The following is a 27,111-nucleotide window of genomic DNA, read 5'->3' on the forward strand; positions in this document are numbered from 1 at the left end:
CTGTGCACCCTGCTGTCCTCAGTCTCCAGCTGTCCCATGGGGACAGCACTGAGCAGGGATAAAGGACAGGAGAGACATAAAGCTGTGGGGTGGAACAGGCTGAAAGAGCTGGGGCTGTGCAGCACGGAGAGGAGAAGGCTCCAGGGAGACCTGAAGGAGCCATTCAGTATCTAAAAGGTCTGTAAGAAGGAAAGGGACAAAATCTTCAGCAAAGTTCATTGTGATAAAACATGGGAAATGGTTTCAAACTAAAAGGGGGAAGATTTAGATCGGACATAATAAAAATGTTTTTTATGATAAGGACAGCGAGGCACTGGCACAGGTTGCCCAGAAAGGTGGTGGATGCCCCATCCCTGCAGACACCCCAGGTTAGGCAGGATGGTGCTCTGAGCACTGATGGAGCTGTGGGTGTCCCTGTTCAATGCAGGGAGTGGAACCAGATGGCCTGCAAGGGTCCCTTCCCACTCAAACCATTCTATGATTCTATGAAGATGGCTGCAATGGTTGCACTTCCATCCAGGTAAAATGACTGTGCTGTTCCTCCTACCTGATTTTCACTCTCAGTTCGGTCCCACAAGTCCTCTGACCCTCTCTGCCCACATCTTTTGCACAAGTGGGTAGAAACTGGCACAGGTTGGAGTAGATCAGGAATCTGTCTTCTTTTTTTCTCTTAGAAAATCTCAGCTTGTCCAAAAGAAAACTGAAAAATAATAATAAATAGTTGTCATGCTCTGGGAGCACTTCTGATCCAAGGCAGAAGCGAAGCTCAGCCCTTGATCACCTCTGCTGCTGGAGCACTCACTGGACACCAAGCTTCAAGTCCTACTCCCAAAGCCCAGCAGATGTCCAGGTCCACTGCAGCAAACACACCATCACACTCAGTGCTTCCACACTGTATTATCCTATTTTAGACATTTTCCACAACTGTGTCCCTCTAAGGATGGTGCTATTGTCCCATTAGGGACAGCATGCAAGGCTTGGAGAGCCATTGGTTTACCTAAATCAGGAATATCCTTGGAGTCTCCAATTGTTTGCTTGCTCAGAGGGAAGAATGCTATATTGTTCATAAGTCGCTCTTGCTTTAATCTTTGGTTATGTTTAAACTTAAAATGGGATTTTTTTTTCAGATTGTTGTATTGAATTTACTAGAGGGCTCATGCTCCATATAAGAAATTGCAGTTCTTATGAGTCAGTGATCATAGAATGGCCTGGGTTGAAAAGGACCACAATGATCATCTAGTTTCAACCCCCCTGTTATGTGCAGGGTTGCCAACCACCAGGTCATGAAGCACGGAGAAAAATTAAGTCACGCCTCAGTCTTCTGATCTGTAAAACAGGCAGAAAACTGACTGTGCTCTCCATCTTCTGAGGCTGCACTGTGCTCCACTGCAAAGAGCTTTGGGCATTACCAAGACTGCAGCTGCTCAGAAAGAAAACCTTTCAGCAAAACTGAATTTTTTCTTAAAAAAACAAATAATAATAATAATAAAAAAATTAACTTGCTAGGAAAGGAATAAAAATGCACCAAATGGCCTCTCTGGGAAAACATTTGGATGATTGGGTTTCTCCTACCTGCCTGACTGTTTGGCTCCATATTTTGTCTGCTTTTATTTAGGCCCGCGATCAGTTTTCTGCAATATTGAGAGCAGCTCCTGCTCAAATGAAGCATCTTATCTGCTCGTCTGAGGTACGTCTCACTGCTGGAAGGGAATCGTTTGACACATTGGATTAGATGGTAAAAGAAGCTGTTTCACTCAATGCTAATTAGAGTAGCATTGAGTGTAAATTAAAAGAAAGAGAGAAGCTGATCTCTCTTAGAGAATCTTAACACCCAGACAGCTTTAAAGGAGCCAAGAAGGATAATTTCTGAACTTTTTTTTTCTTTTTTTTTTTTTTTCAGGATTCATATTTTTCTAAAAGTCTGTAATTCTGAATCATTGTTTTCCACAGAATTGGACTTTTCAGCAAAAAAGAATTTCTGGGTTTTGCCCAGTGGTAACTGCAGCTCACAGACACTGCTGTTAATTTTCATGTTCTCCAGGGATCCTGCAGTTTACAATGGTGTTTAAATTCGTGAAGAATAAGAGCTATGATCACAGCATTGCCAACAAGTGAACATTATTGTGGATGGATCTCAGTCCTGAATCTCATTCCAACAGCAAAGGGAGTGGTGAGGCTCCAGCACAGCTGCCCAGAGGTGATGTGGGTGCCCCATTTCTGGAGGTGCCCAAGGCCATGGATGGGGATCTAGGCAACCTGAGCTGGTGCCTGATTTAGTGATTGGCAGCCCTGGCAATGATCTTTGAGGTCCCTTCCAACCCAAGCCATTCTATGATTCCATGATTCTTTGATTTGTATGTGCTGCCTTGGTCCCCCAAACCAGGAGAGAAGCAAATCTCTGTTTTGACAGCTCCAAAACTGATGTGTGAGTTCAACCACCATGGCCTTCACCCTTTGCCTTTGCCCAGACATCAGCAAACCACTCACAGTCAAGAAATTGTCCTGTTTTATTGCCCCACTTCCCATGAGGTTTTGACCAGACAATGTTTACATTGAACATCCCAGGCTGCAGGCTGTACCCTTTGCCTTACTGCTGTGAGGTAGAGACAAGGCACTTTTATCACCTACCCACTCAAGCTGGAAGTACATTTCTGAGCTGCAACAACCAGTCTGTTTGCAGTAGCATATCACCCACGCAAATGAAGACAAGCCTGTCTTCTCCCTTCCTACACGTCTCCAATAGATGGCATCCGTGGTCCCTTCCCTGTTATTTTGGGACCACCAGGCCACAAAGCAAACAAAGTCAAACCAATTGCCATACCAACGTGCAAACTCCTGCAGAAGGTGAATTGCACCTTGAAACTCCTGGAGGTGGAGTGGGAACTCATCTCAGAGCTTCCTCCTGCCAGGGTCTGGCAACCAGGCATTTTCCTTGCAAAGCAATCTCTGAGCTCAAAATCCATGTTTTCTCATTTTCAAGCAAGATCATATATTCAAATACCATTTATTTTCTTCCTCTATTTAAATCTGCAAGGACAGATCATTCGTTCTTCCCACACACTCCATCCTTGCAAAGCAGGGATGAGTGAAAATAAACAAAAGCAACATATTTCTGGAAGTACACTTCTTATAACAGCCTGCACTGCTCACTCTATCTCAGACATGACTACAATAGGTAAAAAGTAGTCAAGAAGCAGTGGAGGACTGGAAGACATGACGTGGTGAGCACTGCTTGTGCAGCTGGGATATTTATTTGCCGCTACACACCTTGAGGAATTATGTGGCCTCTTCTAACAGATCTGCACCTAGAAGTATGGGCAGTTTGTTTCTGGTAGACCTGCAGGCAACCTTAGCATCTCCCTGTGCATCAGCTGACCCGTGGTTAGGCAGGGGTTGGACTCAATGATGCCTGTGGGTCCCTTCATACTCAGGGTTATTCTACAGTTCTGTGGTGACTTCCTACATCCCAAGTCAGATAACTAACATCCAAAATGATCTTACTGCTGTATTCCCAGACTTTCGAGAAACACTACAAGGGGCCACAGTGAGCTCTGTATGGTAAAATCATGGAATCACTGAGGTTGGAAAAGAGCTCTAAGATCCCCAAGTCCAAGTCCAGCCCATCCCACCATGCTCACTGACCACATTCTTCAGTGCTGCATCTGCACAGTTTTTGAACACCTCCATAGATGGTGACTCCACCACCTCCCTGTGGAAGATATGCAGCAGGTAGCCAAGCGTGGAAATGCAACCAGGACAGTTTACACTCTAATCCTTGGCTGTGTTTCCCCACTTCACTCCAACACAAAAAGACAACTTACATTGTTCCTTCACTTTGCAGAAACCTGGCATTTCCAGCACAACAATACGAGACCCAACTCAGTGATGTCAGTTAAATACTTCTCCGAGCTTCAAAGGATTTAGTGGCAGATTGGTGCCGGAGGTGGTGGCTTTTAGGGTCACCTCAAACACATCTTTGTGAGGTGCCAGCTCTGGGAGCTCACGAAGCAGAGCGTGCCCAGCCTTTGTAGGAGATTTTGTACTTTTGACTCATTTCTGGTTCAAGTGTTCACCCGAAAGGAATAGCAAAACAAAAGAGAAGGACATTATGGCGTAAGGAACTGTCAAAAGCTTTGTGTTCTTCCACAGCCTGTGAAAAAAAATCACTGTTCATTAAAAAGAAAACACTTGAAAAAGCTCAAAGACAGTGATGCATAAGATGAAACAATTTGGTGACAGACCTGTCTGATTATTTTCCTCTGTTGTTCCTTAAAAAGTACCTTTGCACCACAGCAGCTCCAGCTTTGCGCTGCACATAGGCAAACTCAACCATGCATGCTTCAATCCCGTGTTCTTAATGGTCATTCCAGTGGTGGGTCACCATCCCTGGAGGTGATCCAGAACTGTGGAGATGTGGCACTGAGGGATGTGGTCAGTGGGCATGGTGGGACAGGTTGGGGATCTCAGAGCTCTTTTCCGATTGTAATGATTCTATGATTCTGTGTCGTCCTTCAAACACACCCCATCATGCTGCTTTCCAAAGTATCTGTGGATTTTCCTGCCTGCTCTGTGCTGGGTTTGCCAGATAAGGAAGACAGCACAGATCTGCCTCACTTGAAGGTGCTGGCCTGGAGAATTTTAAAATAAAGCCTCTGCTTTATTTCCATGTATTATCCTCTCTTTCCAGGGAAATAAACTGGAAAAGAGGCTCGTTGCCAACATCTGAAGAGTGAGCAATTCTTCTGCGTCTCTTAAATTCTGGATTCCTGCTGAGTGCTTTATAAAATAAAAAATAATAAAAAAAAATAACCTCCAAACCAGCTCCCAGCTTTCCAGCCAAGAGATTCCCTGAGTCTGGAAGCCTTACAAATAAAATAAAAATTACAATGAAAATGACTTCTCAACCACACTCTGCAGGAGCGGCTGCAGAAGGGCTGCCATAATCCCATGCCTTGGCCAGCTCTTGTGAATACATGGTGCTGAGCTGCCATCCTGCTGATCCCACATTGCTTGTGGTGAGGAGAGCACCATTTAGAGAAAGGTAGGTGCTTTTCTACCTGAAATTTCTCCTTGTTTTCCAATAGTGATGCCATTGCCCAGGGATGCACGTGGCCCAAGGGCTACACCCAACCCAACAGGACTATTTGTCAGCTCTCTACCATGCAGCACAGCCATGGTGAGGACAGCATAGATAAATTTGCCTTGGCCCAGCTCATGAATACGCATCTACAGCTACACCTCCACATAGATATCTGTTCTCTGCTCTTCGTGACACATACGAAGATCTAATCAGAAACAGCCCTTTTTGGAATGGACATTTCTTCTCAAACATCTGGTGCCTGCACTCCTTCCAACATGGCGTTTGTAATCCATGCTCCTGTCCACCCACACAGCCCTCCTACCCACACAGGGTTATAGACATTGCCTCTCATCTGGGCTTGGCTGATGCAAATTTGCCTTTATTTCACATACAAAACAACTCTCTGCAAGAGTATTTTTAGGTCCTTGCCTTGATTAGGTCAACTCTTTCTAAATCTCAATTCTCTTTCCATTCACTTCTGGAAACAGGCAATAAATGACTGGCCATTGTTATCTAAGGTAACACACTAAGTGCCTACTCCTGTCTCATCTAGCAAGAGTTCCACAGCCACATTTATTATCATCCTTTGCCTTCTAGATACTTCTGCAGCACATCAGTAACCTCTGGATTGGATAGAGACGGGTGGAGAGTCACATTGCAAAGTAGACCCAATTAATGGCCATAAGCAACTGGAAACATCTTTATGCTGTGGCATTGCAGACTCTTACCCCAAAGATCCACCACTGTCTCCTGCAGCTTCCCAGTGCCAAGTCCTGCTCCCTGTGAAAATCCCATTTTGAAAATTTTCTACAAATTAGGGTGGTCTCAATGCTGGCATACAAATGAAACGTTGTATGCTCTCCAGCTGCTGGGTGTGGGGTTGGCCACCTCCTGAATGACACCAAACCCCCCACCAAGTGGGGGAGCAGGGGGAGACAAATGCACGAGGAGGCTGTGGGTTCTGCACCCCAGGCAAAGGGGATGAGCTTGGGAATGAGACAAAATCTCTCCTCTTTTCCAAAAGAAATCTTTTTCTCTCTCTCTTTTTTTTTTTTCCTTCCCTCTTTCAGCCAAATACTGGGAATTTTTGTTCCAGGAATAGGCACCCATTCAGCTGGCAATTCTATTTCCCCCCTTATTATTTCCTGCTTGATCAAGAAAAGTTTCAAGATCAGGAGACAGAGCTGAGATGAGAAAGACAGAAACAAGGGATACGATGCCACTTAGTGGAACATAGCTAGATAATAACCAAGAACAATATTCCAACATCCATGCTGCAAATTATTGCTCATCTCCATGAGATGCTTTTCTTATTCCCAGTGTGCACTGAAGATTTCCCAAGGTACCAAGTTATGGAAAAAACCTACAGAGCAGCAAAAGGTGCCCAGAATAGGAGCAAGGCTGCAGCAACACCCAATCCTACAGGCAGCTGCAAGAGCTGGCAGGCAATCAGTCCCTGCTGCCCTGCCAAAGCTTGGATGTTGATAAGAGAAAGTCTATTCCCTCTCTCCTATCTCCCTGCAAATACGCTCCAGCTCGTACATTGCAGAAGTGCCAGGCTTTGGTTGGAGGCAGCAACCTTAGCTTGCTTGCCGACTCTTTATAGTATTTTTAGCCTTCCTGACACGAGTAAGGTGCAAAAAACAGAGCCATCCCTGTGCTGGCACATGTATATAAGGGATGGGGCTGCTGGGAACTGCCTGCCTTCTGCAAGCAGTGGGGAGCTGCGGCCGGGTCGTGAACAGGGTGAGTAGAATCAGCCCCATTTGGGGTTATTCCTCATCTTTTTTTGCCACTCTTCTGCACAAGTTCTCTTTCCTCCATCCATTTCTTCACATGCCATGTCCCCTCCGATGGGGATGGGGTCTGGCATTGCTTTTCTCTTCTGACCCCTCTGATTCTTCCTATCCCGTGACCACCATCACCTCCTCCCCCTGACCCATGGCATTCTCCATCCCCTCTGCACGCCCTGCCAGCCCAGTTTCTATAGAAGAACGCTGCAGAGATGTTGGGCAGCCTCTCTCTGCTCCTATTGTGGAGATTTTCTATTTGACCCATGATATCTCTAAGCTGCCACGGTTGCAAATTTCCATCCTCCTGACATCGAAACTGCACACAGCAGTCGGTGATAACGCAATGCTTTAGAGTCATGGTCAGGGCAGTCCAGGAACAAAGTTGAGAGCCTGCTGATAGCACAACCGTCCCCGGAGTTCTTCTCCCATTCAAATCAGAGCAGATTGCTCTTGTTGCCCTCTGCAGCAGCAACTGGGGAATGAAACAGCACCTCTAAAGCTGGCTTTTCATGGGCTAATGTGGAAGCATCACTGGGGTAATGCTGGATGGAATTTGGGGGAAAAAGTAAGAAAGCAGCAGTCCTCTATTATTCCCTTCTCCAGCTTCCAGTAAGCAATGACTTAGGGATTTCTGAGATGGGCTGTGTCTGAAGGATCTAGTTTAAGGCAAGGGGAGAGGAAACTTCAGAGATGTCAAAGTGATGCTTTCGCTTAAATTTCTTTTAAAGCCCTAAATATATGAGTGATGCAGAATTGAAATAAAATGTTTTCATTCCCAGTGAAAGTTCTCTGATATTTTAAAATAAGACTGAGCACGTAGATAGGACATCTTCAGTCCTATGGGCTATTCCATTATTTCTAAGTGGTCGTGCACTGCAGCCCTCTTGGTTCCCATCCCAAACATGAAGGCATCACAGGGAGGTGTGCTCAGAGTGAGAAAGAAGGGTTGGAGCAAAACTGGTCTTAGCAAACCAACCAGTCTCCAAGCCCTGCCAAGGCACGTTGAGAAAGGCTGTAGCTCCCAGGACCTGCTAAGATTTATTTCTTGAGTTGGTCAGTGCTGGTTCATGTCAGGTAATGGCCATGAAGGGCTCAGAAGTGGCCTCTTGTTTCTCACTTAAAAAGTGGCAGGTGAAATGCCTTTGGGCCTGTGACAGTGATTGTCTGTGCTTGCACAAGGACAACTTGAATGTGTCAACAGCTGGGCACTAACAGTTTGTCTCTGTGGACTGAGAGTAAATAGGGAATGTACAACCTTAACGGGCAGTACAGAAACGCCACAGCAGCCCTGCAAAGACAAATATCTCATGCACAGGGCATGGAGGACCTACCTACAGTACAGTATCCCACTGGGGCAACCTCTGGTTTTGAGCATCCAGCACTGGGTTAACCCATTGCTCTTGTTTATATGGTCTTAATAAATACATGCGTTAATGAAAAAAAAAAAAAGAAAGAAAAGAAAAAAAAAAAAAGAAAGGATAGACTCATAGAATCATTAAGGTTGGAGAAGATTTCTGAGATCACCATGTCCAACCCCAACCCATCCCACAATGCCCACTGACCACATCCCTCAGTGCCACATCTCCACAGTTCTGGAACACCTCCAGGGACGGTGACCCCACCACCTCCCTGAGCAGCCTGTAATTGGTGAGCATGGAGTGTTATCCCATCTGGATGAGGCTGTCCTACCCTCACAAGCCTCATCCGAAGCAGAGAGAGGAAAATCAGGGATGAGTGACACCTCGCTTTCCTGGAAGAGTGAGGCCAGCGCCTGGCACAGATGTTGAAAAGCCAGCGTGGGAGAGGCTGGATGTGAAGAGTGACAGTTCTGGACGACACTAAGTGGCTCACAGAAGGCTCTGCTATTTGCATGGCACGAATAATCATTTCATGATTAAAAACAACAACAGCAAATGGGAGCTAAACCAAGATAAAATCAGAGAGCGCTGTGCAAACACTGAGGGCACATGAGAACTGGCTCAGCCCACAGCTTTAACCCAATAACCCCATCAGTCCTGGACTCCACCTCCTACTTTGTCACCTGTTTTCTCCTGCAGGCTTCTCACTCATCTCAGCTGCATTTCAAGTGCAAAGCGATAAAGGGTGACAGTATTTCTGCAGGCTCTGAACAGCAGAAGCAAATCCCAGCAAATAAAAAACACTTTGGGTGGGAGGTTGGGGAAAAGGAAAGATTTGCTGAAAGATGAACTTCTTTGGAGCACCGAAACACTAATTACATTAACTCCTTGCTCTCCTTGATTCCTGCTTCTGGGGGCAAGGAGAAATGCTTTGTGGTCGGTCTGAGCTGGGCTTTAAATGTCCCTTCTGATTCAATCAATTCTATAATTCTATGATTCTACTTTTGGCTAACTCCCATTGACCAGATCCCCATTCACTGTAACCAACCAACTATACTGACTTTGGGTTTCTGTTGTAAAAAACTCATCTGCTTTTCCATCCACAGACTTTGTGATTTCTTCCTCCCTTACCTACTGCACAAATGAAGACCAGCCATGATGGATCCAAGCCATCCAAAACCCACACCATCAAAGCCGGAGAGCTGATTCTCTCCCCTCACTCCAGGAATGGAGACCACCATGAAAAACAACTCACACAAATTACATCAAAATGGGCCAATCCTAAGAACCATGAAGAAAACACGATGCCACCCCAGGCAGATGACATCTTGCTTGGTCAGAGGGGAGCTCAGATGTCAGATGTCTGTAATGGCAGCTTTAGCCTGGGACATGTTTCTGAAGAGATCAACCTCAACAGCTCAGAGAAAATCCCCCACCAGGACAGCAATGCAAACAGGAACAAGGATAGGGTATTAAAGAAATCCTCAGCTGTGCAAAAAGTGAGAAATGAGCCCAAGGATTCTCCGTCCAAGGATGTTTTCTTGTTTTGGGCCAACAAAGTTAGCAACAGCAGCAAAGGGAGCAGAACCTTCCCAAAGCTACTGCAGAAGTCATCTGTGACTGCAGGAAACTCCTCTCCAGCTCTCCTTCCCCAGGAAGGACTCAGCTTAAAAGAAGAGAATCAGACTGAAAAACCCCAAAGAAAGACCAGAAGAGATCTCTTCTCTGACACAAATGTTTTCAGCCATATAGACACTCACGTCCTCCATGTGAGCCAGCAGGTAGGTCCTGCAGTCCCTCAGCAGACCCATGTCCTTATATTCAACTTTTAGCCTATGTTCTGATGACAAGATGGTGCCTAGTGACCTCAAGAACCTGAGGGGGTGAAGTTACCCTAACTATGGCCAAAGGTCTCTGTGCCACGACATCCAGCAGGATTGTATTAGGGTTCTACCTGGAGACCCTTCTGGAAGGATTCAATGGGGAGAGAAAGGGGCCCCGGGATATCCCAAGGCAGGACAGGCTGTGTTTAGCTAGATAGGAGCCAGTGACCAGAGTGCATAGAAAAACACACAGCCAACAACAGCCACAGTCGAGCTGTACCCAGCAATCTCTTTATATCTGTGGCAGCCTGAGTTTTATTTTTCTTAAGCAGAAGGCTCCAGTTGTGTCCTCATCTCAGTCTGTGCCCTGCTATATGAGGTTCCCCCTTTCTGGGTGCTTAGGAGTCCAGAAGGAGAGCATCAAATTCTTAATTCCTGTTACTTGAACCACACGCTGCTGCTGCAATTTCTCCCCCAGGGGCAGCACAATTTGTCTGGGCAGTGAACTCACAGCTTACACGTCAACTCATTAGTGAGAGTGAAGAGGTACAAGGAATAATTGTGCTCTTCGTTAGAGTTGAAACCTGCAATTTCTACCTAGCCCGAGGCTAATATCCCTTGGGAAGAAGGATTCTGTTGTGTTTCAGAGCCTACCAAGTCTATTAAGAGGAAAAGAGAGGGAGAGGAAGCTGGAAGAGTGGAGAGAGAGGATAATAAACAACTGAAAATACCTGTAAGGCAATGGGAACAGTTTGTTTCCCTGTTTATCCAAGGTTCTTGCTGAATTAAAATCTGATGCACCTGGCCTTTTTTCCCTAGATGGAATTTACAAGTGCCAAGACCAGCAACAGAGCAGCTCACAGAGTATTGCATCTCTGGTGGCGGATGCTGCTTTGCTGGGAATGTAGGATTTTCCCCTCTCCCCATGCATCTGTTCATGGGGGATTTGATGGAAGACCCCGGGCAGTACAGGTGCAGAGCTGGACCCCTTTTCTGGACACCTAGGAATAGCCTGGAGACTGTTTGCATGAACCCACATCAGTGCCTGCTCCAAATATCTCTGTAGAGCCAGCAGTTCTCGTGAACTGAGATGCTCTGACCCATTTTTCAGGAGTCTTAGGAGTATTCAGGACCAGGATCACCTGGGGATGTTGTAACTCTCAATCTAGGACCTAAGTTTGCCATTTCTGATTGAAACAGAGTTTCATAGACTGAATTTTGCACCAAGATGTGCCAACGGGGAAGCAGGTAGCTAGGTATCTAATGGATGAGTACTTTTTTTTTTTTCTTCCTTGGGAGTAATTATCATTACTTGTTTGCCCAGCAGCTGCACAATCATGACAACATGATAATGGAAATGCAAGCGAACAGCAAGAGCACCATCATTTTAAAATAATTGCTCTCTAGTCGCATCTTCATTTTTAAACTCAGCTTCACAAGGAAAATATTCAGCTGTTACAAATGCAACGTTTCCCATACGCAAAAAGAAAGAGATTTCCAGCTTTGGTTAGGGCAGGAAAGTCATTGAGGAATGAAACAGCAGGGGCAGGAGGTTGTAGAATTGAGCTGGACTAAATATAGCCCAGTGGAAGAAAAATCTACTGCTAAAAATATTTGTGCTAGCACAAAAGAGGGAAGAGCCCAGGAATGTGGATGAGTGAATGGGAGGAAAGGGGCAGAAAAGCTTTCTTTGGATTAAGAAATAGGTGAAATTGTAGTGGTAGAAGCAATTCCTTCCCATTTGGGGCATGAGTTTGACTGCTTTCACAATGTCAAGAAGAGGATCTGAGCCACATGAATGCTTCTCTTCTGCACAAATAGACTCATAGAATCATACAGATTGGAAAAGACCTCTAAGATCCCCAAGCCCAAGCCCAACCCACCCCCACCATGCCCACTGACCATGTCCCTCAGTACCACATCTCCATGGTTCTTAAATACCTCCAGGGAAAAACGCACTGAGACGTTATTTGGTGTGGGGCTGGAAACCCACTTCCACCAGAAGATGCAGATTCCCCCAGAATGTTGCAGATTTACACCACTAGAGAGATACCTACCACAAGACTCTCTGGGCAAAGAAATGGGAAATGCCACCTTCATTCCCACCAAACAGCAACTCCAGTCCTTAAGATCAAACATAGGAAAATGGAGAAATGTTCTACCATAAACCATGTTTTTGGATTTCCAGTTCTAGAGGGAGACAAGTGAAGCTTTGGGGTTTTTGTGATGTATTTTTCCTTCCAGCAAGCCCATCATGTCAGCAGTCACTGACCCATGCAGTTATGACACCAAGAGTGCCTTTATCTCACCTGTCCTCTCCATTGCAGCTGAAATCTGGGCACACCAGGATGTCAGTCCAGGCCATCGTTCCCCTGATCACTGCCAAATCCCAGAGCAAACTGGAGATGGTGTGGGCCATATGGTTCTGGCTTTGCCATAACATTGGTAAGTCTGGTCCCAGTGTTTCACAGTCATGTGGTGGAGCTGAGAGCCCTTTCCTTGAATGCAACCTCCTGGATTTTGGCTCTTTGCGAGCTGCAGAATAGATTCTACAGTGTTCTTCTTGCAACCACAAATTGAAATATTCCCCTCTCAACTTTGGGAAGGTGCCTGGAATGGGGACTGGTTGCAAACTGAGAGCCTCTATACTGAAAATGACACCTGCTTTACAGCACAACCCACCATGTGAGCACAAAATCCAAAGAGACACCAATAAAGCTCAGCTTCAATGCATTGGAGGGCATTTTCCCAATGCGTGCATGGTGCAAATTCAAGGAAACTGAGCTATGCCTCTAGCAGTCATCTGGGGACACCGGGATCTCTGCACAATGTAGTCACTGTGCTACTTTACCCTACTACATCCATGTGTGCAAGACAATATGACTGTCACTGTACCTCACTTGAATGGCGCAACCACTGTTTACATGCGCTGAGAACCCAATTCCCCCAGGCTTTACAATTCTTTGCTCATATGGGGAATTGTCAAACTCTTGAATAGTGATTGGGAGAAGAGCTGTCATGGCTTCCAGGGAGGGTAGACAGAGAAACAGGGTTGGGCAGGAGAAGGAATGGGATCATTTTGGAAATAATAAATCCTTACATTAGCCTGAAATTGGGTGGTATTCTTCCTTTCCTAGAATATGATGTGGATGGCTTCCTGGGGCTCTCTCAGAAGATCCACATGCCAGAGCAGGTCCTGCAGACGGGGAGAGCTGTGTGTTCTGGATATGCTCATTTATGCTGGGAAATGTGCAGGTAAAACTCACCTTGGGCTTTCTCCTCTTGCTGCCTTGAAGATATGAGAGGGGAACATTAAGATAGGATGGGCACTACCCCACAACTGGCATAGAATTATAGAGTATCCCAAGTTGGAAGGAACCAGTAAGGATCACTGTGTCTAGCCCCTGGCTCCACACAGGACCACCCAAAAATCAGGCCATGTATCTGAGAGCACTGTTCAGATACTTTTGAACTCCAGCAGATGCTGAAACCATTTCCCCACCATGTCTTCGGGCACAGCAGTTACCTCCCTTCTTTTCTGCTTGGATGGAGGAGCAGATATGAGTTTGGCAAATCAACCACAATCAAAGATACAAGGAATGAGAGTTTGGAGTGAGCAGGGGGGTTGTTGAAGTGTGAATTTGGCAAACATCTGGCACAAGCGGAGCAGGGCCTTGGCTTTAGAGAGGTTCTACTTTGGTTGTGTTTGGTGTGCTGTTACCTCCCCTACTGTCTCTCCATGGCAGGGAGGCAGGTCTGAGCAGCGTGGAGATCCCAGGGTTCAGCCGAGGCCCGTGTGCCCGTGGAGGTCGGCAGTGCCAGCAGCAGAAGAACAGCCACATGTGGAACGCAGTGCAGCTGGAAGGACAGTGGTGGCTCCTGGATGCCTGTTGGGGTGCAGGCACTGTGGACATAGAGAACAGGTTGTTTGTGCCCAGGTGAGACAACCTCATCCCACCACCTCTGGAGACATGTTTCTCAATGCAAGTGGGCAAGGCTCAACCTGACCTCAGAAATGGCCATCCCAAACCTTCTACTAGACCCTTACTTACCGGATTTGCCAGGCCTTGAGCTCTCGTTTCAGGTGCATCCCCAGACACTGCTTGAAGATGGTCCACTTCTAATCATAGTGGTTGCTCAGGAACCCCGTGCAAAAAATAGACAGTCTACACATAAACACCTATTACATCCAATGCCTTACTCCTTGAGCTGTCGTGGCAACTTCTCAGGTGATAACCACCTCCGGTCCCCACCAACTTATTTTATTTGTGGCCAGTGTCACTTTTGACATAACAAATCCTTGTTTTTACAGAAACTTTGCTCTGATGTGGCTCCGCACATAATTACTTGAGATTTCTTAGCCCATGCTAAGCAAATAATGACTCTCACAGAGGTTATTTATACAATTTAATAATTTCCATTAACTACATTATGAGACTGACATTTTTAATTCTTTTTTTCTCCCTAATAATGCATAATGAAATAATTGTGGAATTTCTAGTAGGTAATTATCTTGCTGAGAACAGTTTATAATGCCAGGGAGTATGGGCTGCTTTTAACTGAGCAGAAGCAGACTAAAACATCACCTATGGCAACAGGCAGAGATAACGGCTTCTTGTGGGTCCAGCTCCTGGGGGATCTGGTCCTGGCTGGGCAGGCTGAATGTCAATGTTCTCAGAACCATCAGATCAACAGATGCAACAAGGCTTCCCACCATGAACCCAACACAAGGGTGAAGGTTAACTCAACAGATGCCTAAGCAGAGGTGGTACCTAGAAGGTCAGGTTGAGCACATTCAACTTGCGATGCATTTTTTCTTCAAAACAAAACAAAACATGGGTAAACTCTTGGAAGAGGTCACAGGACTGGGTATGTGGAAAGCAAGACTGCTAAGAACTATAACGTAATTAATCTGGAAAGTCTAAACAAAAGGTTGGCCCTTCCTTACTAATGTCAGTTCCACTCTGATGGTGTGGGGGAACCTCCCTTCTCATACAGAGGTATGTCATTATCACTGCCCTGGATGCAAAGTGTTTTCTTGCTCCCCCCATGACATCCTCTTCTCTCCCCTTGTAGGCATGATGATTTCTTCTTCCTCACTGACCCTGAGCGCTTCATTGAGACCCACTGGCCGGAGGACCCCGCGTGGCAGCTCCTGCAGCCCCCCATCTCATGGGAGGACTTTGAGCAGAGAGTGTTTAAAACTTCAGAATTTTTCAGACTTCAGCTCTGCCTCCTTTCTCCGAACACCTCCCTCCTCAGAACAGGTAAATACAAAGCAAGGGGTAAATCCAAGTAATATTAAACCTAGCTTGCCTTTAAGAAGCCCAAATTAAGGATGTTTCTCATTCAAAAATGCACCATCTGTTAATCTTTGGGGTCCCTTCCAATTCAAGCCATTCTATGATCTGTCTATTTTTAAACACATGTTTAACATCCAGTAGAGCAGAGGAACATATTTAAGCAATTTCTGGAGTCATGGCCATTGTGTGATACTGCGATTAGTAAACTGGGAATTAGGATTCATAAATCATAGCTAATGGAGCCAAATCACTTAGACCCTTTTGTGCATGGCTTTTCCCCTCTAAATTGGCCAACAGTAGCAAAATAGTTTCAAGATACCTGAGACACAATCCTCATTGTGTTCACCAGATGGGGAGGGACACTCCCAGACAAAACGTGGCCTGAAACAGTCACGTCCCACATTCTGAAAGGGAGGTGGAGTTGTTTTTCCTTGATTGTAGTTTTCTGACAGTTTTTCAGGTCAGATGCATCGTGATAGGTACATGTATTTTTTTTGGACACATTTTGTACATCTATTGCCCTGGATGGTTTCATGTGCATATAGATTTCTCCTGCAGAGTTTATCAGCAGAGCCAGACAGAAGATAAAGCTATCTCAGACTGTAGTTGGGCTTACAGAAAATGAATGTACAGCAAGGCCCACAGGGAGGATTTTGACTGGGAGGATTTATTACTTACCCAGGAGAGAAAATCCTCCAGTATTTCCAGGACACTGGACATTGCTGAAATGGACTGTTGCTACCTTTGGAGCAGCAAGAAGCCTGCACAAATCCAGTGAAATTGGGAATAGTTGAGAGGCTGGTGATACCTTTATGCAGAAAACTTATGGTGCCTCTCCACTGCAGAAGCTCAGAGCACGCCAGGGAAGGGACTTGGTCTTCTACCAAGGGCCATACAGCCCCAGTGTGGAAAGCCACTTTCCATCATCTATCAGTGTTCCTGGTCAAGTGACGAGGACTCAGAGGATTGGAACAGGTTGCCCAAGGAGGCTGTGGATGCCCCATCCCTGGAGGCATTCAAGGCCAGGCTGGATGTGGCTCTGGGCAGCTTGGTCTGCTGGTTGGTGGCCCTGCACGTACCAGGGGGGTTGAAACTGGATGATCACTTTTTAACCCAGTGGTCCTTTTTAACCCAGCCCATTCTATGATTCTATGATTGTAGGCTTGCCAATGTGACTCTGATCTACGAGAAAGGTGGTAAGGAGGATCTGGGGAACTACAGGCCTGTTAGCCTGACCTCGGTGCCAGAAAAATTTACGGAGCAGATCATCTTGAGGGAGATCATATGGCATGAGCAGGACAACCAGGGGATCAGGCCTAGCCAGCATAGGTTCATGAAAGACAGGTTCTGCTTGACCAACCTGATCTCTACGATAGAGCGATCCTCCTGGTGGATGAAGGAAAGGCTGTTGATGAAGTCCGCCTAGGTAACACAGGTAACACTCTTCGCTAGGCAGAGGAGTGGCTGGATGGCTGGGCCCAGAGAGTGGTGGTGAATGGAGTCAAATCCAGCTGGCAATCAGTCACGAGTGTTGTTCCCCAGGGGTTGGTACTGGGGCCTGTCCTCTTCAGTATTTTCATTGATGACCTGGATGGGGGCATTGAGTGCGCCCTCAGTAGCTCTGCAGCTGACACCAAGCTGGGAGGTAGTGTCAATCTGCCTGGAGATAGGAAGGCCCTTCAGAAGGATCTGGACAGGCTTGATCACTAGGCTGAGGCTAGTGGGATGGAACTCAACAGGACCAAGTGCCAGGTCTTGCACTTTGCCTACAGAACCACAGACAACATTGCAGGCTTGGGGCAGGGTGGTTGGAAAGCTGTATGGAGGAAAATGATTCAGAGGTGTTAGTCAATGCTTGGCTGAACATGAGCCAGCAGAGTGCCCAGGTGGCCAAGAAGGCCAATGGCATCTGAGCTTGTATCTGAAATAGCGTTGCTAGGAAGTGCAGGGAAGTAATCATCTCTCTGTACTCAGCACTGGTGAGGCTACACTTTGAGTACTGTGTTCAGTGTTGGGCTCCTCACTACAGGAAAGACAATGAGGCTCTGGAGTGCGTTCAGAGAGAGGCAACAAAGTTGTGAGGGGTCTGCAGAACGAGTCTTATGGACAACCGCTGAAGGAACTGGGATTATTTAGTCCGGAGCAGAGGAGGCTCAGGGGAGACCTTATGGCTGCCTACAACTACCTGAAGGGAGGTTGTGGCAATGAGGGGGTCGGACTCTGCTCCCATGTAACTAGCAATAGGACAAAAGGAAAGGGCCACAAGTTGCACCAGGGGAGGTTCAGGCTGGATGTTAGGGAAAACAACTCTGAAAGAGTGATCAGGCACTGGACCTCAGGGAGGTGGTGGAGTCACCGACCCTGGAGGTGTTCAAGAAACATTTAGTTGTTGTACTGAGGGACATGCTTTAGTGGGAAATACTGGTGGTAGGTGGATGACTGGACTGGATGATCTGGAGATCTTTTCCAGCCTTGGTGGCCCTATGATTCTAAATGGAAGGATGCAGAGGCTGAAAAACCCCTTTCAAGTCCCAGCCACGAGGGAGCTCCAAGGCACACAACCAAGTAACACAAAGGTTGTAGCCTCAGAGGAAAAACAGGAGATCAACAGCCCAACCAGCCCCTTGATCTGCATGCCAAAGTGATAAATAGCAGAAAATGGACTCTCACCAAATATCATTAACTGTGGTAGAAAAGCCCAAGGGGAAGAATGAGGAAAAATAAGTGTTTTGTTATTCTCTCTCCTCCCTTTCTTCAGTTCTTCATAGCCAAAAGACATAGGAATGGAGCCTAGCAGCAGCTGAGGGCTTTGGCCCTTGATGACCCACTAGATGCCATGAACTAAAATTTCCTGGGAAGAATATTTAAGGGTATAAAGTAAAGCACATTTCAGCACACCACTGCTCTATACCCCTTGGAAATCCTGCCCCACATCCATAGAACTCACTGGCTGACCTGGGCTATAGGCAGAGTTTTCCTTTTTTCTTCTAAAGCTGAAACAAAATGAGATTTTCTCATTAGAACATTAAAAAACTGCCAGCCTTTTTTTCCCCCACTGATTTTTTCATCTTGTGGAGGGAACAGCTTTCCTGGGCCTAACGCCTAACTTGAACAGTTTAACCACTGCCATTAGCCTTGACATCCAGAGCCATATCTGAAGTGTGCTTAAAACACTAAATTACAAACCCAGATTGCAAACCAAGGCAGAGGTCTGCTTTTGTTGATGCAAAATTATGATTACATTGATCTCGATCAATGGAAGGAAACCAGCATCTTAAACATTCAAGACAATCTGAGTACAAGAACGTATTCAAGATCTTTGGTGTAAAACTTATTTTCCCTTTTTAGCTACTGTGGATCAATTCCTGCTTTATTACATTTGAACAATTCCCATCTCTGTAAAATGCTGAAAAGCTTTCATACAGGATTCCTCCCACAAACCACTGTCTGATGGGATCTGGAGGGAGAACACCTTGCTACAGGACCTGATTTTCAGGAAATACCTGTCATCCAGACGTTGTAAACTCAGCGCCTTTAATTGGTAATGTGATTTGAACCCTTAGAGTTGGTAAAACCATAGAATCATTAAGGTCAGAAAAGACAACTAAGATCCCAAAGTACAACCCCAACCCATCTCACCATGCCCACTGACCTCAGTACCACATCTCCATAGTTCTTAAACACCTCCACAGACAGTGACTTCACCACTCCCTGGACAGCTATGCCAATCCACTCTTTTGGAGAAGAGATTTTTCCTAATACCCAACCCTGGCACAACTTAAGGCCATCATCTCTCATCCTAAACTGCAGACCCGGATGGCATTTGGTCCTACGGAATTAGAGCTTTGTAAAACTTTTGCATACAGAAAGGCAGTTGTCAGTGACAAGCTGTAGATACAAATAGCTAGAATGGGAGGGGGCAGGGAAGACTTTTAGACAGAACTTTGAGAAATTAGAAACATGCCTGTACTTCAATGGTGTTTTTTCCCCCAAAACAATTAGTGCAACATACACTGGCCTCCTGCGATGCTGCTGGTGCTGACATGGGAACCCACCCCCAGCTTCACCTGGCCTCCCTGAGAACCAGGAATCTTTAGCTGATGCTTTGAATTAACCCAATAAAACAAACTAATGTTTGTTTTAAACATAGCCATTAATTATCTCCTCGGGTCCCCTTCCCAAAGCAAAGCGCATTGCTGGCTTCCCTATCTCATCATCGCTGGCTCCGCTGCATACAATGTTCTGTTCCTTTCTTTCTTCCTAAAGATCCTAATATGATGCAGCCAGCCAGGCCAGCAGCTTCGGAAACTAGCATAGAGGGAATTTAATAACAAGAAAACCTGCAGTTAATAAAGTCTGTCATCAGTAATGTCTCCACTGAACGTTTGCCAGGAGAGAATTGTTTGCACTTACTGTGTGAGCCAAGTCACAGCTTCAACAGGCAAGGCACAAATAAAACCCAGCCTTCCCATTCTTTTCACGTCTCTGTTTCAACCTACCAAGAAAGATCTGTGGGGCAAACAATGAAAAAATCCAGATACAAACAGGGGAGAAAAAAAAAAAAAAAAAAGTCGCCCCATTATTCATTAGATTATGAAACATGTTTCGCAATCCAATAATTAGCAAGGGACAATTTTTTCAGCATGAAAAAGGAGGCTTTTGTCATGTTGTGTTAGCACCCCAAACAAATGAACATCGCGCACAGCGCGGTGCCGATACCACCCCCGGGCTCCCGCAGTGCCATCGCTCCGTACCGCTCGCCTCTCCCCAGCAAAAATGTTGTGGTGAGGATGGGACGACACGGAGCAGCCACACTCGGGACATGAGATGAGCCCCCCCTGGGCGCTCAGGGGCATGGGGGTAATGAGGAGCAGGCTTGATTTCTACAGACCTTGAGGATGGTGGATTGGCATCGCTGGTATGCCAGTGTCTGGGAAACACTCTGAGATGCTTCAGGGGCAGAAGAACTCAATGTCTTGTCCTCTGTGGTGGTTTTTCTCATCCTCTACCCTATACCTAGAGCAATAGAGTGCAAAGTACCATGAAAGTAGGGTTTTATGACCGTGCAGCCCCTGGTACATCCCAGTACATGGGATGATGCAGCTCACCACGTGCTGAAAGCAGCCTGCTGGTTAGATGGCCCCATCTTCTTTGAGGCTTGTGAAACCTTGCCCTGTCCCTGCAGAACCAACCAACCAAACACCCCTTCTGCCCAGGAGCAGATGGGAGGCCCAGGGGAGGGTTTCCTGCAGCAAGCAGTAGAGGGCAGTGGGAATAGAACAGGCTCCCCAGGGCAGTGGTCAGTAAACCAAGCTGCTGGAGCTCAAGAAGCATTTGAACAATGCTCTTGTTCGAATCTTGTGTGGTCTTCTGTGGTTGGATTCAGTGATCCTCGCTGGACTCTTCCAACTTGGGATAGTCTATGATTCGAAGATGGGGCACACATGGAGTGGTGACAGCAGTGACTCTGCTCCTCCATAGGGACTTCTCTTGGAGATGCTTCAGTTCTGGGTACGAGCACAGGCTTGGACCAGCTGAAAGCCTCCTCCTGTCATTAGAGGTACTAGATGGCAATACCTACACACCCCTCCTGGACTTTCTCTTCTCCTCTTCTACCTGGTACACTCCAAACCAGAAGCTTGTAGATGTTTGTTATTTACAGAGAGGTCAAATTTTAGAAAGATATTATAATCGTTATGAGGAAAAAAAAAAAAAAAAAAAAACCAACCTCAAATGACGTAGTTCCTAAAATGTGGCAGTATCATGGGATCTCCCACCAACCAAACTGGGAAATTCTGATCCTCCCAGTTGCCTTGTTGGATTGACACCAGAGTAGAAAACCTACAGCTTAGAGGAACAACACCAGGTCAAGAAGCCAAGCAACAATAACCTCCATACGGGATACTGGCTTTGTTCTGAGTGTCTCAGGGCCCAAAGTATAACTCTTTGTTATTCTGTCCAGACCTAATATTATCAACATTTCTCTTTCAACCACGATAGAAAAATGATAGGAGGCAAGGAAGGATCTCACTGGGGTCCTTTAGCAGTTAGGTTAAAATGAGAGGGAGAAACAGGTCTCAGCCTCCTGCGCAGATAGTTTTGGTCCATACCACCAAAGACCTGGGTCTGAGATATGAATGTATTACACTGCTGATGAAGGATTGTAAAAGGTGTTTTGTTTATCCTCCTACAGCCCATGGAGAGGCATCAGTGGTGCTGGGGAGCACTCATCCAACGGAGTTCACCTACCAGCTCTCCAAACATCAGGGAACTGTGACCGGAGAGGATGTAGGCAGTGCTCATGGGATGATGACAGTGTCTGAGAACAGTGTGACTATCAAGGTGATTCCCCCAACCAAGGGTCTGTATGACCTCATGATCTTTGCACGTCATGCTGACTCTCTGGACCCTTACAACTGGGTGTGCTCCTATCAGATCCTATGCCTGGAGCCATGCACTGGGGAGGCACTGCCTGAAAACCCTTTTCATTTCTGGGGCCTTCACCAAAAGGTGAGAGATTTTGGCATTGAGGAAAGCAGCTACAAAGGGGAGCTGCTTGTTGCTCCACAGGGGTCTTTGCTCTTGACTCTCCAGACATCCCGACCCTTACTTGCCAGCTATGAGCTGGTGAATAAAGACTTAGATTCCACTCTGAGTAAGAAATGCCTGGCCGCTCAAGCTGAGGACAAGAAACTGAGTTGCCACGTACTCTGTCCATTCCAGGGTTACTACCGTCTCTCCGTGTTTGTGAAAGATTTAGGAGGCACCTCCTTCAGGAACACAGCCAATTTCCTTATTCGTTGCTTAGGACCCATCAACCAGAACGAGCTCTTCCCCCTGGGGCTGAGCATGCACTGTGGGAGCGGGATCAGCTCCAGTGGCTGCGGCCTCTCCAACCCCAGCCACTCCGACCCCATCATCACCACCAAGCTGGGCAAGTGCAACATCACCTTCCACGCACGGGCTGACGTTGAGGTGACCGCCAGCTTGAGCAAAGACAAAGTCAGCAGCACTGAGTACCCCCTAGAGAGGTACGTGCTGGTCACCCACCTGAAGTCTAAAGTCAGCGTGTGCGTCGTGCTCCCTGAGCCGGGCGTGTACAAAGTGGGGCTTTTCGGGAGAAACAAAGAGCACAAGGAGTTTGTCCATATTTGTGACTACATCGTGCGCTGTTTCTCAGAGCTGTGCTGGCCTCCTTTCCCCAAGGTCTACAGCCTGTGGAGGAGAGGATGCGTGCTGCTAGAGCCACGCTCGGGGCTCCTCCAGGAGCAGACCTGGGTCCGCTTCAGGGTGAAAGTGCCAAAAGCCCACAGAGCTGTCATCCTTGCGGAGGAGAAGACGGCACTACAGCTGAACCCCAGCTCTGTTTGGGAAGGGGAGGTGTTCAGCGGGGCGGCGGGGATGCGGGTCCGACTGGCAGCCAGCTTCAGCCCATGCTGCTCCTCCATGGAGGTCCTGCTGGAATTTGAGGTGGGATGCAGCCCACCTGCCTCCACGGGGCGCTCGGGGTAAGCTGGGTGCTCTGCAAAGCGTGCTGGAAGCCAAGGGAGGAAGCAGAAGCTCTTGAAAGTGAAGGATGTGGAGGCTCGGACAGAACTCCCAGAACGTTATGGCACACTGGGGGGAGTCTGGGTGTCACACGCAGAGCTCCTCTTCCCGCAGGATATCCAGATTCTTACTGGGGCCTCCTATCCCTCTTGGAGACCTTACTGCCGCGTAAATCAGAACCAACATATGGAAGGCTCCTAATATTTTGCTTCTGTCAGAGGAAACCATTGTTCAGCTTCTCTACAGGAAGGATGTCTCGCTGCTTATTACCAGCTTGAATAATCGTTTGGAATGTTTCGTTTGACATTTATTCAAGAACTTGGAAACCACACAGTTTCTCTCTCTGGAGAGGACGACAACAACAACAACAATTAAAGAAAAAAAAGAAAAAAGCCCACGCCGGAGCCAACAGCATCAAAAAATGTAAATATATAGTAAAGAAAGGAGGACCTCCTGGCAGAGGAAATCTGTGCTTGGGCAGAGGAGAGGGGAAAGGAAGGAAGGACATATTGTATTCTATCAACCACGTCTTCAAAATATCTTCCAGGTCTTCATTATCAAGGCTAACATGTAGATATACACTTAAGAGCACAAGGGCTCAAAATTAAGAGTGGGAAGAGGCAAGGAAGCAGCTCTGCAGCCAAAGCTTCTAACTGCAGAGTGGAAAGCACAGACAACTGCTCTTAGGTTCCGGCATGTGCTGCAAGGCACCATAAACAGGAGATGGGCAGGGCCCTCACAGCATCCAGAGGAGCACATATTCGTCGTCTGAAGAAAACATACTAAAGTAAAAGGCAGGAAAAGCAATTACATCATCCAATGCTTAGAGATGGTGCTACTGTTTGGATAAATTTAGAGGTCACGGGCTGGAAAATACGCAGTAGAAATACTTCTCCATACTTGCAATGGGGTTTCTGGCTGCAGTAAGGAAGAACTGCTGGTTAATTTTGGATGCACAATAGATGAGGAAGGGAGACTGCTTTCTTCAAGTCCAGCAATTTAAACTTGACCTGTAGCAAAAGCTGAAATAGATTTGAACCTTCTCTGTTTCCTGGAGGTCAGGCAGCACAGCTGCTGTGCCAGGATCTGCATTTCACAGCAAACTTGCTGGAACCACGCTGATGTGTTGAAAGATTCCTTGCAAAATCCAAGGACTGCTCTGAATGAAGCGAAGCACCTGCAATGGCAAACAGGAGAAATGCTTGCCTGCAACGCTGAAGAGGAATGTAAGAAGCACAGATCCTCTCTCCTCACCTGTAGTGTTGCAGCTCCCTGTTGGGAGCTCCTCAGGACTCCCCAACCTGCACATTGCCCACAGATAGCACTGCTTGTGAAATTATACCTGCAGAACCAGCAAACTCTCTAAGGCTGTTGCTTTTTCTTTTTTTCTTCATTTTGTGGAAGAATTTTGGCATGGCAAACCAAAATGGTCAACAAGAGAAATGACTCTCAGTCCTTACTGCCATCTTCCCCTCCAGGGAAAACTCAGCTTTAATTAATTCCTCTTTATCCATCATAATGAGGTCCAGGTTAGAGTTACCTTGATTTGGGGTCCAAACAATTCATGTCAACATATAATTACCAGAGGTGCTCAGAACTTTAACGATATTCCCACAGGGGATTTTTTTTTTTTTTTTTTTTACTTCAAGGATCTGAAGTCAATCCTCTCACATTTCCCTCTATGCACACTTGGGTATAGCATGCAACCCATCTTAAATGGGCTCTGATTTAAGTGTACGTACCTCAAAGCCCACACCCCCAGCTCTGAGTGCCTTTGCAATAAGCACCTGCAGCACCTCTCCAACAATAACAGCCCTGGAGCAAGCATCACTCATGAAAAAACAATGGGAAGAGAAAGAACGCTCCTGCATGTCTCTCCTCCTCTCACTCCCTCTGCCCATCAGGATTAAATGAGGTAAGGATGGATTACAACACATACCTGCAGCTACAAAACATGCCTAGCTCTGAGCTAACTTGGTTCAGGAAGTCATTGGAAGGCCTCCAGGTGTACATGGACAGCATGAAGAGAAACAAGAGGGCTGTGCTCAGCTCTACCAGCACGCCAAGAGGCTCCTTCATAGCTGAAGTCAAAAGAAAGTAATACCAGGATGGGCTGAACCTGAAATCCCCATACTAAAAATGCTAACTTGTATAGAGTCATGAGATGTCAACCAAACACAGTGTCCAAACTCTTTGCCTTTACACAATTCCTCGTGCTACATCTGTGTTAAACTGCTCATCAGGGTGAACCACGTTATGACTCGTTTAGTTTATCCTATGGGGCTGTAACAGCTGAGGTGTCCATACACCGTGTGTATTCTTCAGCTTCTTGTGCTGCTCTTGCAGCTTCAGTAGCAAGAGTAGGACCGATCTGCAGTAGGATATCCACACTGGGGTAGGAATTGATGACTTTAGAATCATGCAATCATATGGGTTGGAAAGGATCTCTAAAGACCATCAAGCCCAACCCATCCCCACCATGCCCACTGACCACGTCCCACAGTGCCACATCTCCATGGTCTGAAACACCTCGATGGACAGTGATTCCCCCATCTCCATGGGCAGCTGTGTCAATGCCTGACCACTCTTTCAGAGAAGAAATATTTCCTAATCTCCAACCTGACCCTCCCCTGCTGCAGCCAGGGCCATCACCTCTCATCCTATTGCTGTTACCTGGGAGAAGAAGCTGATTTTTGAAGGGCCAGATGTGCTGAAATGGCTGCATGTGATCATAGGAATCCCACAAGTATAGTAATGGCAAAAAAAAAAACTGCTGTACTTCATTCAATCAAGTCAGAGAATGTGGCTGTAAAAGGAGTCCTTGCAATGCCCAAGCTTCTTCAAAATACAGAAAGATGAAACATCACCGACTTTCAAGGGTAATTTCAAACATTTCTTCTTTGGTCTGACAACTGGGATTTCGTGGCAAAGATGAAAGGAAAGAATGGGTATAGGCGAGAAGAATGTATGTAAGAAGGGCGTTCCTCAAAGCTGAGCCAAACTCTTTAATGCAGTCACTTGAGACGCATAAGCAAGGGCAGTTCTGTTCAGCAAGTCCCCAGGAATACAGCTGGGAGGCTGAGTGAGAGGGAGGAAGGGTTAAAAATATGCTTGAGAGAAAGCTGGGCTGTGTCCTGCTCTCTGCAGGCTGGCATGTGAGTGGGACTGGAGATGGACAGACCTGGCTAGAGGTGCGGTCCCCTCCAGGTTGGCACCACTGATAACTGGAAAAGATGAATCTGGGAGATCTTTCAGGAAATGGCACAGGTGACTGTGAACACCCCTCCCCCAGGAAAAGGGAGGAGGAGGTGATGAGCAGAGCTTTTTACAGGTATCAGGAGAGAGAGGACTTGCAGAGATGGAGGCTGGTGGGAAAGCTGCAAAGAGCATTTCTATAATGGCAGAGATTAGTGCCTGGGCAGGCTAAGCACCAGGCAAACACGTCTCCCAAATCCCACATTATTAAGGATTTAAGCTACTAACCCATTTTACAAAGCTATCCAACCATGGGCACCCTGTTAGCATTTTCATGACAGCAGCCAAAGATGTTCCACCTGCAAGGCTGTGAAAACAAACAGCCACGGGACATGAGCAGGACAAGAACAAAAGAGTGAAGGAACAGCTTCTCATTGTACCAAAGAGCCGAAGCCCTTAGCAGACTCACCAAGAGCACTGGAGTGATGCTAAAACCACGACACTGTATTTCCAACATTTTCACTTGCTGTACCAAAGTCTTCATTGTTGTGTCTGCTGCTTTAAAGCCTTGGGTACACTGCGTACTCAGTATATATATACATATATGAGAAAGAGACCTCGGCTATCAGCAATTCTGCTTACCATAAATAAAAGCATGGTAACCAAGGTTACTCAGGTTTTGCTCTTATCATTTTTGTTCCCAGAGAAAGCAATGTTCTCCCTCCTGCATTTGGTGGTGCACTGACAGCAGCCTTCCCATGGAGGATGGGTTCAGGCGTCCTTGGTGGTGCCCAGCGTCAGGACAAAGGGGAATGGGCACCAACTGGAACCCAAGAAGTTCCATCTGAGGAGTTGTGAGCTGAACTGCATCCCAGGCTGCATGGGGCTGTAAGCAACCTGGTCTAGAAGGAGGTGTCCCTGCCTATAGCAGAGTGGTTGGAACTAAATGATCTTAGATGTCCCTTCCAACCCAAACCATTCTATGATTCAGTGATTGCACAAAGGAGACAT

The 27,111-nt window shown here is 46.6% G+C and overlaps 1 protein-coding gene across 1 annotated transcript; it reads left to right on the plus strand.

The window, feature by feature from the left end:
- The first annotated feature begins 6,639 nt into the window (after positions 1-6,639).
- Positions 6,640-26,771, plus strand: LOC104910887 (kyphoscoliosis peptidase-like). Its single transcript, XM_031553224.2, has 7 exons — positions 6,640-6,826; positions 9,338-10,012; positions 12,382-12,499; positions 13,192-13,309; positions 13,801-13,992; positions 15,131-15,321; positions 21,551-26,771. The coding sequence occupies exons 2-7, from the start codon at positions 9,374-9,376 to the stop codon at positions 22,867-22,869; spliced, it is 2,577 nt and encodes an 858-aa protein (XP_031409084.2). The 5' UTR covers positions 6,640-6,826; positions 9,338-9,373; the 3' UTR covers positions 22,870-26,771.
- Positions 26,772-27,111: the final 340 nt, after the last annotated feature.

The sequence above is a fragment of the Meleagris gallopavo genome, chromosome 4 (genome assembly GCF_905368555.1).
Source record: "Meleagris gallopavo chromosome 4, MGAL_WU_HG_1.1, whole genome shotgun sequence".
In the NCBI taxonomy this organism is placed as follows: Eukaryota; Metazoa; Chordata; class Aves; order Galliformes; family Phasianidae; genus Meleagris; species Meleagris gallopavo.